The sequence below is a fragment of the Dama dama genome, chromosome 14 (assembly GCF_033118175.1).
Source record: "Dama dama isolate Ldn47 chromosome 14, ASM3311817v1, whole genome shotgun sequence".
Classification (NCBI taxonomy): Eukaryota; Metazoa; Chordata; class Mammalia; order Artiodactyla; family Cervidae; genus Dama; species Dama dama.
In genome coordinates this window covers 21,460,835-21,473,592 of record NC_083694.1, presented here as the reverse complement: position 1 = coordinate 21,473,592, position 12,758 = coordinate 21,460,835, and the positions used below count along the sequence as shown (strand labels likewise).

General features: G+C 34.9%; 1 protein-coding gene across 1 annotated transcript in view; it reads right to left on the bottom strand.

The window, feature by feature from the left end:
- IARS2 (isoleucyl-tRNA synthetase 2, mitochondrial) overlaps positions 1–12,758 on the bottom strand; it is a 42,519-nt gene that overhangs the window by 10,494 nt on the left and 19,267 nt on the right. Inside the window, exons 13-15 of the mRNA XM_061160064.1 lie at positions 2,643–2,745; positions 1,925–2,018; positions 66–174 (exon numbers count right to left, since the gene is read on the bottom strand). Coding sequence (XP_061016047.1) covers positions 66–174; positions 1,925–2,018; positions 2,643–2,745 — 306 coding nt within the window. The remainder of the gene's footprint in view (positions 1–65; positions 175–1,924; positions 2,019–2,642; positions 2,746–12,758) is intronic.

The following is a 12,758-nucleotide window of genomic DNA, read 5'->3' as shown; positions in this document are numbered from 1 at the left end:
CTGGCAAGTACTCAGCAGAAATACTCAAGGTGTGCTCACTTGTTTAGCTCAGGTGTAATACTTACTTAAAAGGTGACTTATTCCTTGCTGCCACACTTGTTAATAAAGAAGACTGAAACCAGCCCCCAAGCTGGTCCTTTCCTTCCAAGTACAAATCTGCTCTTTGGTCAGTACCTCAAATATAAACATGAAAAACAAAACAAACAAACAAACAAAAAAACAGAAACTTAAGTCAATTAAAGTTATAAAGTGGAAATGAATACTTATCAAAATATTGAAAGTAATCATGTTACCTATTTCTTGTGTCATGCTACACCCAATGGCCACACTACATTCATGTCAGCTGTTACCTTCACTGTCAATTTATTAACCAAGATAAAATAAACTTGGCAGTGTGATCTTCCAAACAACAGACAGCTAAAATATTATCTAAATTAGGGACTAATTCATAATAACTCTCAATGATCAGTATTTCCAGTTAAATCTTTTATGAAAATGAACTACTATTTTTATTAATTCAACAGTTATTTGCTGAGTATCTAATACTTTATTGTTGTCATTTAATTCTCAGAGTAACTCTAGAAGGGAGTTTTTATAATCAGTATTATCCCACCAAGGCTGAGCAGCTGATGAACTTTGAAAAACACTTCAAAAGCACTATTTCACATATGGCACATGCTATTTTGAAATGCAGAATGTTACCCCAAACACAGTAGGAACACTACTTAACCTACCTACCAACATTACGGAGTGTTATCTGCTTAACATTTTCAATATAACTTAGGAAAACCAAGTGCCTAAACTGGCAATATTTTCTCTTGAGTATGACATGAGAAACATATGAAATAGTAACTGAACATTACTACATAAAAATCATATTATACATTAACTTATATTTGATCATTAGGAATTTTTATGTACATTTTAGCTGTAAAACAGAGTGAACATGAATTTATGCATATTTTACTTCTCAAATTTCCTAGGCGGAAAGAAAGGCCCAAATGATGGAACACATTTACCTGCTAGGAATCACACTAATGTCCTCTCAATAATGAGGCCTACTACCAGAAGGAGAGCCCAAATAAAACCCGACCACGACCCCGCTCAATCCCTTCAATAATGGTCAGTGGAGCATGCAAGCCCTTTTCCCACACTCCTTTGCTCCAGAAAGGAAACCACCTCATCCCTGTAAACTCCTGGCTACCTGTCTGTAACCTCTCAGTGAGGACAAGCTTTATTTCATTTTACCTCTCACCTTTCACTTAGTATCCTTGAAGGCATCTTCTCACATCTAAACACACCCTTCATGTGCCTGATACTACTCCCTTCTAATTCCTGCCCAACCTCTGCTTCCTCTTTATCCATGGAGCCAAAAGCTTACCCTAACCATGAGCAAGTAGAAATCAAGTTGTCTGTGGAGAGAGGGGAGAACGTTGTGAGAAGGTAACGGAGAATCAAAGAATGAGAACGGAAAAGCAGGGTGCCCGAGTTCTAGTCTGACACTAAGCGGTGTGACCACCATCTAATTTGACTCTAATTCAATCTCATGTCCTCTTCTGAAAAATGAGGGGGTCAGGCTATTTCAGTGATTTCCACACTTGGTTCTACAGAACTCAGTATCTTGGGGTTGCCAAGGAGGTCAAGGAGAATGAGCTGACTGGGAGGAAGAAAAAAATCCCCACCTTTATTTATCTTATGTATCATGGTTCTACATAAAATTTCATTTCAGAAAAAAGTTTAGAACACACTGGATTAAATGATTTTCAGCAGCTCTTTCAGGTTTAAAATTATATTATAGGAGGAGATATACTTTCAAATAAAGCAAAAAAAAAAAAAAAAAGTTCTTAATTATAGATTTCTTCTGATAGCATTTATTTATTCTCAAAACTGCCTGACAGGCAATAGACCTCTTGTTTTAGATTACCTGGAAGAACATTAGACCATGAAGTTCCACTATCAAACCAGATGTCCAAAATATCCTGACCTGGCACGTACTCCAAAGCATCAGGACCACCAACCTAATAAGATAATGTAAAAACATTTTAATTACACAAAGATCATGATACAATTAATACCCCAAAAAGAGTCTTAAGAAAATGAAATACAACCATTAAATTCACATTTTACATTGACATTTATTCTGCTAAGTATTTTGCCATTAGGGACAACTACTTCACTACTTCATCTACATGTACAAGTGATTGTGGCCACTTTATACATGTGTTCATGTAAATGTAAATTGTGTTCATTTTCTTGCAATAATCCAGTTTGGATTTCTTGGTGTGCGATGCCATCAGGTAACTTGAACTCAAGTCCTATGAAGTCCCTGATGCTCCAGTGTTAGGCACTGTTCTCCCACAGTCACATGCATCTCTACTCAACCAACAGAGCGGTTACAATCAATCCTGGACCTCAGGGAGACAGCAAATCCCCCTCAGCCTCTACTGCTCCACTAAACACCCAGCTTCTCTCGTGAAATCAAAATGTCTATTCTCAAACTGCTCTGGCTCCTAGTTTATGGTGACTAAACTCATGAACTTGACGTGATAATATCACTACTTTTTAACTCCCAAGAACCTCTCGTGTTGTCATTAAATCATGCAATACACACAAAGGCTGTTTAAGTACAAATGGAAATGTACCTGAGATAAGACTTCTTTTGGAAGAAGCTGCTCCGGGGGAAGAGTCCACCAGATATCACTGCCATGTTCTTCCACTAGTTTAATAATATGCTCGACGGTTTGGCTATTTTCAGGGGGACAAAGCAAAACTGTTCAATTAATTACTGTGGTTAATATGGAACATTTAAAAAATTAAAAAGCAGTGATATTTTTTTCCTATCTGCATGGTATTTTTCCCGATATGCAGGACATTTTTTCCTATCTTTCCTCCAAACTTGAGTGGTATTATCTTCAATTATTTGATTATTCAGTTCCTACTGTCATCTTAAATTCAATATAAATGAAATCACATTGATCACAAGTAGCCCTTAAAAGAAAAAGGAAAAAAACATTTTTTTAAATAGGGATATCTCCTGATACCTTTTTGGTTACTAACTGCTCTGCTTCTGTTTTCTATCCAAGTACCTATATTCAAAACCTCCTAATTATCTACCTCCTCCAGTTTCTGCTCAAATTAAGCCAACACATTCTGTCAGTTCCACCTTGAAATGGTACTATCTGTTCTTTGCTCAGACACTATACCAGTCCACCCTCTCTGCCTGCTCCCAGACTGGTGCAATGGTCTGACTTTTCCCCTACTTTCATTCCTTTACCTGACACATGTAATTTAATTTACAGGATACATCTCTGCATCCCTAAAACTGCTTTTATCACACCAACCCTGTCTCAGAAACCTCCAGTGTCCCCTCACTGCTTACAGGACTGAATCCAAACTCATCTGCATAAGAGGCCATGCTGTACCAGAGCATGGGTTTTGGTAACAGGTATCCAGGCTTATCTCCCAACTGCTCCTTTTTATATACATGACACACACAAGTACCTCTCTAAGTTTTGACTGTCCCTTCTGTTAAGACGAATAGTACAATTTTTATTCAAAAACATTTACTGAGTACTCCAACATCTTGGTCACTGTTTGAGGCACTAGAGTTATAGCAGTTAACAAGGCGGATAAGATTCCCAGCATCGTGGAACCCGCATTTTAGTGATCCTGGCTACTTTTGTCAGGATGACTGCAAACTAAATGAGATGATCCAGTAAAACTTAGTGCATGCCTAACACACAAAAGAAAGCCAATAAATGCCTATCAAATGAATACTGAAACTGATTATATCTTTCAGAAGATAAAGATACACAGTTATAAATCATTTGAAAATTAAACACAGGGAAAATTTTACACTAAATTTTCTCACAGGAAAAATATACTTTTAAATTATTATCACATGTTTTATGGACATTACGACTTCCCCTAGCTGCTTTCCACCAAGTCACAGAATATAATGGTCAAGAAAACGGAGCATGTGTGGAGAAAATGGAACCCACCTACACTGTTGGTAGGAATGTAAACTGGTGAAGCCACTATGGAAACAGTGTGAAGAGTCCTCAAAAAACTAAAAATAGAGCTGCCATATAATCCTACAATCCCACTCCTGGGTATATATCCAGAGAAAACTATAATTTGAAAAGATACACGTATCCTTATGTTCACAGAGCAATATTTACAGAAGCCAAGACATGAAAGCAACCTAAATATCCATCAATAGATGAATACATAGAGAAAATGTGGTACACATATACACACACATGCACAATATTACTCAGCCATAAAAAAGAACAAAATAATGCCGTTTTGCTTCAACATGGATGAACCTAGGCGTTATCATACTAAGTGAAGTAAGTCAGGCAGAGAAAGACAATACTATATGATGCTACTAATACATGGAATCTAAAATATGACACAAATGAAGTTATCCATGAAACAGAAAGAGACTCACAGACACAGAGAATAGACCTGTGGTTGCCAAAGAGGGGAGTGTGGATAGGAGTTTGGGATTAGTAAGATGTAAACTATTATAGATAGAAAGGGTAAACAACAAGGTCCTACTGTATAGCACAGGAAACCAGATTCAATGTCCTGTGAAAAACTATAATGGAAAAGAATATGAAAAAGAATGTGTGTGTGTATATGTATACACACACAACTGAATCACTTTGGTATATAGTAGAAATTAACACAACATTGTAAATCAACTATACTTCAATAAAATAAATTTGAAGAAAAGAACATGGACCCCAGAGCCAGAGAACTTTCATTTAATTCCTGACCCTATCACTTACTAACTATGTGACCCTGGGCAAAGCACTCAATATTCTGTACCTTAGTATGCAAATAATAACAGTACCATTAAGACAGCTATTATAGATATTAACTGAGCTTATATGTAAAATGCCTACAACAGTGTCTGGCACATATTAATGGGCATTATGTAAGCCCATTATCTATTATTTAAACTGATTCTTTGAAGTCAGGAAAGCTTAGACAGTTAATTTTGTTAACCAACTACCAAAACACATATGACACGTATCTGTATTAATATTTAAAGATTAAAGTACATATACTAAAGCCAACTTTGAATTATCCTCCTTTTTACCACACTCCACTAACACAAGTAACTAAGAATGCAGGTCCACAAGAGTTGGTAGAAATGGAAGGAGGAGTGGATAGAAAAAACTTCTATGTTCTTGACCTGGATCTACTTGTTATTAATCATGACCACATACTATGAGTCACTAAATCTCTCTAGGTCTGTTAATTCAGATAAAATGAAATGTTTATGAAAAATTGCTGTGGGAAGCAAAAACCAAATGGGTGTTATAAATTAAATATGCTCTACAAATTGAAAACCAAAATACTTAAGTTGGTTATACTTCAAAGAAGAGACTGAAAAAGTATGATGCTACCACATTTATTTTGAAGAAATTATAAATCATAAGAATGTGTAAATGGGCACAAGTCCATATTTCTAATACAGTCACACATTTCATATGGACTTTAACAGTAAAGATAAACTTTTTGTGACATGAGGCCATAAAAACTTTGGGCAATAACTACCTAGTTATATGACAATATTTAGTTACATATTACTATTTTATATAGTTTGCACAGAACACTGTATCAGTTAAGAAAATTGAATATACTATAATAGAAAATCTGAATAAACCTAATGCTATTACTTATAGAACAAAAAAGAGATACTGTCAAAGGATTCTCCAGGCAAGAATACTGGAGTGGGTTGCCATGATGTTAGGATTTTATTACTCAAAATAGTTTTTGTGTGTATACAACAAGTTTTATATATATATAGACTATGTGTATACCTTTATTAACAAAAGGACTTTATAAGGCCTCTCTAACTGAATTCATTAAAAAATGGCTAAAGTGACAGATAAACTGTTCTGTGCCTTGGGGTTCCTTAAATCCTGGGCCTAATAAGGAAGTAACACAATTAAAAGCCAGGCCTTGAAACTGTCTCCCAGATCACAGCTCAATTCTGCTTTACTTCTCCTTTCAGCCTTTCTGAGCTTCCCTAGTGGCTCAAAGGGCAAGGAATCTGCCTGCAATGAAGGAAACCTGGGTTCGATCCCTGGGTTGAGAAGATCCCCTAGAGAAGGGAACGGCTTACCCACTCCCGTATTCTGGCCTGGAGAATTCCATGGATAGAGGAGCCTGGTGGGCTGCAGTCCATGGGGTCGCAGAGAGTCGGACACGACTGAGTGACTTTCACTTTCAGCCTTTCTAATTCTTTTATGAAGACAAACACTGTATCTGTGAACTCATACTCCCCTTCTCCAGGGTTTGCTGAGCAAAGGCAAAAAGACCCTCACTACCCATGCAGGATGAAGGCGTGAACCAGAGACAAGTAAGGGCAGCAGGAAGTCTCCAGAGACAAGTGCGCTGACAAGAGCAAGCACCGAGTCCAAAGACCAGAGTCTACCTGCCACTTACTAGATACTGACAGGAATACATCATGTTACTCTTCTGAGCTTCAGCTTCTATGAGTATTGGGAAACGCTGGGAGAAAGAAGACTGTCTGAACATTTTTATTTTTATGTTTTCTTTTGAACTTTTTATTTTGTACTGGGGTGCAGCCCATTAACAATGCTGTGATAGTTTCAGGTGAACAATGAAGGGACTCAGCCACATACACACGTGCATCCATTCTCCCCCACGCTTCCCTCCCAGCCCGGCTGCCACATCACCTCGAGCAGAGTCCCGTGTGCTGCACGGCAGGCCCACGATGGTTGCCCGTTTCAAATGCAGCAGGGTGTACACGGCCATCTCAAACTCCCTGACGACCCCCTCCCGCTGGCAACCATAAGCTCCGCTTCTGTGAGTCTCCTTCTGCTCTGTAAGTTCATCTGTATCATTCCTTTTTAGTTTCCACATATAAGGGATGCCATGTGATATCTCTCCTTCTCGTCTGACTGACTTCACTCAGTATGATAATTTCTAGGTCCATCCATGTTGTTATAAATGGCACTGTTTCATTCTTTCTAATGGCTGATTAATACTCCACTCTCTACATGTGCCACATCTTCTTTATCCATTCCTCTAGCAATGGACACAGGTTACTTCCACATCTTGGCTAGAAAATTTTTATTCTTAAAACAGAAAAAAGTCCTAATATTTTAGTCTCCTTACAACTGTAGATGATATTTACATATCCATTTCAGAATGCCTAATCCAACTATAATGAAATTACTTTTTATATTGCTAAATCACAGATAAATTCAATGAAGTTTCAGAATTATATTTTAATTATTACTTAACTATATTCAAGTATCTTAGAGAGTCTGTAACAAAAAATACACAACAGCAAAGAAAGATTTCAATTTTGCAACTGACATGTTATTAAGGTAATTATTATTATAGAATCCCATCAAGTTTAGTCAACCACTTCTAGCCTAACTAAAGTTGAAGTTTTAATTGCTACATTTTCTTATAAAGATATAGGTAGTTCACTTACATATGCCAAATAATGGTCCAATATAAGAAGTTTAGTATTGTATTATGTAAACCTTATTTGCAAATATACTTTTTAACTCATAAAAGTCCATTCCAGTGACAAGGAAAGTTTTGTTTCTCTTTTAGTTTACCTAATGATACTTACTAAAAACGACGTAACCACACAATGTTATCTGCACCAATGAAAATAATCCTGTAGTAGCTTTAAAAAATCTAATTTCAAAAAGGCTGTCATAAATAAAATACATACTACTAAGAAAATGACTATACGGTGTTCTTCCCAACATATGCAGATGAACAAAAAAAATTTTTTTTCCAGTGTATTGAAAACAAATACAAAGCATTTTAAAGAGGGGAGAGAAGCTCTGCCATATTAATAGACCAAGTCTTACTAATATTTAGAGCAAGACTTGCTTCCTTCCTTTTTATCATGAAATATAAAAATATGATGTACTAAATGTACCTTAACAGGCATTTTCTTCTGCAACTTAGCTCTATTTTGAGATCTTAGACAACTACATTACATATGTTTTTAAGGGAAAATAAAGACAACTCTGAATTAGAGTATATACTGAACAAAATTTATAACAAATGAGAAAGTAGATTTCAAAGATAAAAACATTCTCATAATCCAAACAAAACAAAATTTAAGTGCATGGAATTGGTATAACAAAGTGAGAACTTTCTCCCGACCTATATACTCTGGTGGTCTGAATGTCCCAAAAAAGTTGTGGCAGTTTTAAAAATAAAATTTGCAATAAAAATAAACAAGCACATACAACCTTCACACTTGAGATGACTACAGTGGATTGCAAAATAAAGATAAATTTAATATTCAAACAAAATCTGAAAAGACAATTTGGGTGAGAAATACAAGTAAATGCTATATAAGTGCTCAGAAAGTGCCCCTTACAGCACTGTAACAAAAACAGAAACAGCCAAAGGCTGGGATGGGCTACATTTATTTGATTTTCATACAGAAGGAGTTAGGAAACCATTAAGAGCTAAGCTACTTAGGGTGCTTAGATTAAAGTCTGTGACAGATGATTCTCATTTTTAACTCCCCCTGCTGATAAGCTCAGATTTTAGTAATTATTTAGCGGCTCCCTAAGGAATGTAAGGAAGATAAAATTCTAATTTCAAAACTGAAATTAAATGAGAGTAATTTCATGAGGAATTTGGGATAGCTCTACAAAGATGAGAATATAATGTGATGTTCTAAACTTTTTTTCTTGTAGCTATTTTATTACATTAAACAATCCATCAAAACCGTTAAAAAAAAGAGCTAATAAGCTACCATTTTTAATGACTACCTATCAATTTTTAATGGCTACACATTAATTCTTCCAAAATTGACTTTATTTCTTCTTTTTCATGTTTCTTCATAAACAATTGTATTAGACATCCCTACATTTATCTATCTATCTATCTGTCTATCTATATACAAGAGATGTTAGTCCTTTTGTTTCCTTAGGATAAATACTTAGAAGTGTAACTTTTTATTACAAAATTGAGATTGTGCTTTAAAGTTTCAAAACAGTTTCTAGTGATATTAGATATTCTTCTGAAAAACAGAACATAAGAAGTAGTCAAAATTTGTCTTTTGAAATATAAGAAATCCCCCCTTTGTTAATAAAATGCTATACTTAACACAAACACACAGTTAACTTATAACCCAAAGATCAGTATAAATTACTGTTAATAAAAGTGGGTGAAACCACTTATCACTACATAATCTCTATGCTTCCATCTTAATGCTGCTCTTCATAAAGCAATAAGTCCATCATAAAACTTTGTACTTTACGCAATGGCCTTATCTAAATACACATATTATGTGTCCTTCCTGGGTTTCAATCTGTGAAAATGAACTAGGCAGAACCAGCCCCTGTAACATCAACCAATCATTCTGAACTTCGATATCAACTGGGCTCAAGTTTATTTAGCATGTTACTAGAAATCAAACAGCATTAAGATTACAAGGTAATGAAGAAACTGTTGCTGTCATTTCAGTTCCCTGCATTTTGTCTTTATAAAAGCAAAAATGCTAAGGACTATAATAATTTTTTCTTCTGGAAGTCACAGGAATTAAGAATGAGGTAAGATGCTAAATGTTTCATATTTATTTACTACATTTAATTCCAGAAATTTGGGGTGGTGTCTGTTTTTAATTTAATCCTATATTTTGAAGCTGACAGGAAACAATTTTGGAGAAATTTTTATTTGATGAATACTATCAAACTTTTTCACAAATAAGTCATTACTATTAACATGAGCAAAAACTTGAGGTAGCTAAATCTAACACTCAAATTTGAAATTCCTTGCATGTTTCTAATGAAATTTCTTATAATTTCTGTAAATCAGGGGTTAAGTTTCCTAAATGCATGTTTAACTATTGCATTAACACTTAAATGTTCTATAATGAAAGGAAATTTAATAACTTCTTTTCCTTCCTAGTTTCTATATTTTATCTTTATTATGCTAAGAGTAATTGTCTTTACTAATTAGTAATAGATTTCCACCTAAATTATAAAGATGTTATATCACAGATTAAGAAAAATGATCAATGATACTAAAGTCAAAAGTGGAATTATTTCTTGAGAAAATACAAATATGAATATAAAGTACAAATGAGAACATTAATTCAAAATAAAAATTAAAAATCAAAGTTTCATATCAGTCTCTCAACTTCTGTAGAAAAGAATAAATCAAGATTTTCTTCTGTGAAACTACCTAAGAGATTATTTATACTTTCATCCTGCAAAGCGGAGGGAACCTTCTGATGACCTTAATGGCGTCATCGACTGTAACAGCAACTCCATGTGGACTGTGCATCAATTTCCAGTGGAGATGCTGTTACTTTTGATGGCTGCCAACTCACTGCAATGTAGAGGCATATTCAAGGAAGACCAAAAAATCATGGTCACCTGATTCTCACTTCATTCATGAAAAAAACACAGACATCCTTTCATGCAGTCTTTAAAAATTGACAAATAATTAAGAATTAACATCCATTAAAAAAAAATCAACTGTTACGTCACTTAAAGGACCAAAAATGGAAGAGGATTAGAGTTATTATTCAGAAATGGTGTACAGGAAAATGACCTATGAATTGACAGACAGTGTGACTGTCTGTCTGTCATTTCTGTAGGCCAATGTTCTGTACATCTCTGCAACTCCAAAATCAGAAATCAAGTATACCACACGAGCAACACAAAGGTCAATGCAGAGAAAAGAATCTGTTACTCACCATGTAAACATACTGACTGTAAATAAAACACAAATTATTCCTAAAGAAAATCTGCCTGTTTTTTCTGACAAAGCTCACATTTATTTCACCTACGTCATTGACCAATTGACCTATGTACCACTGTATTGTAGTGATTAAACGGTCAAATAAACCAGCTTGCTCTACTTACTAATATGTACAATTGGTACACTTCAATCACTTCAAGGAAACTCCCTAAAAATCTTGCTCTCTAAATGCAGAAAAGAATGAGGAACACTCACAGTGTTTTTATAAACATTTCCTTAAAGGAAAACTCTCTGGTAAGGAATTTAAGCAATACTTGTGTAAATTTATCTCAACGTTAATTCTCAGTAGGGGAAATAAGATACTAGTTTTTATGTGATCAAGCTCTAAATTTTAAAAATATAAGCAACAATATTTAGGTCAAAGAGTCTTAGCTCCAAACTGTAATAATATTGCAATAACCTTACAATCACTTCCTGATCTCTAACTTCTAGCTTCTTTTCCTAAAATATACTCTTAGTCCTCACTCCTACTTAAATGTTTAAACTCCTTAGAGCCTGGTATTCAAGAATCACTTCAATTTGCCCCAGTCAAGCTTTCTTAGGTGCTTATCTTTCTGTTCCCCTCACACACACCCTGCACCCCCATTACGGTTCCTACACATGCTGTGTTTTCGCCACTCTGGGTCCTCAGCTTCTAATACCACTACTTGCAAAGTACTTTCCCCCATTTCCTGCCCAATTCTCAAGGCCTTTCTCAAATGCCATATCCTCTAAGAAGGAAGCAAACAAACTATTTTGGGTTCAAAGCAAATCCTTTAGTTCTCTCTGAGCCATGTTGCCAGAAGGTGTCAGATTATCCATGAAGTAGTGATACAAGAATATTTCAAAGTGAAAAGGAACCTTCACACCAAGGATACTCAGAACTACCTGATATGCAGCTAAAGGTAATTTAAAACAAAACATTGGGATCAACAATTAAAAAAAAAAACTAAAATACATATATTCATAAAAATACCATGCATAGAGCACTAATAATGTAGACAATGAAAAGCACAACCGTTTTACAAAAATGATGTTGAAGCCCAAGGCAGGGCACATCCCTCCTCTGTCATCTCCTGAATTCTCCATTACTTGCTGCCTCCATGCCCTCAAAATGCTCACTGGATCCTCAACTGATGAAATATGAAAATACTTCCCAAAATGTAGTCAAACTCTTTGTTCATATTACAGAATAACTTAGTAAAAAAAATTTGAAACAAAATTACTTCCAAAAACATGAAAATTCAGGATATATTCCCAAAAGAAATGATTAATATTCCCCTTTCCACATCTCTTAATAACAGTAACAATCCTGAAAGCTACCCTAATTTACCATAAGATAAACTAGCTAGATTATTACCACAATAAGAGCAGGGACCATGTCAGTCTTGTTTACTGCCTCAAAAAAGGGTCTAGTGTATGACTAGCAAAAAAAAAAAAAAAACACTTCTTTTTATCGTATAAGCTCTTCGACTCTTAATTGTTTACTAGGTTCATGTATTACCTTTCCAAACTAAAAAAAAAAAAATTAAGCAAAAAAAGAAGAAATAACTTTTTGTTTTTTACAGTTTCTTAAATTTTAAATTATCTATACAATTACCTAACACCACTTCTGAGAGTGAAAGTAGACTCAGTGAAAGACTGACACTGATTCCTACATCAAAATCACACACCGGGTCACTCAATCCACTCCCTGTGGGTTCCTGACACCTTACTCCAACACAGTGTTAGGCACACAGTCAGGAATAATGAATTCTCAAAGGAAAAAAGTCAATGCCTTTACTTCTGAGTATCAATACTGAAAATAATCCAGTAATTGTTAAAACTTCACCCATCTGAAAGGATCTTTTTGGAATTTGTATTTTACTCCCCCAAAAAAGATAGTCATTTTAGACTATTTTATTTAACATATATCAAGAGTTTTCCATAGTCCACTATTTTCTGATTTTTGAAGAAAATACAACTCACTTTAAAATGCTGAA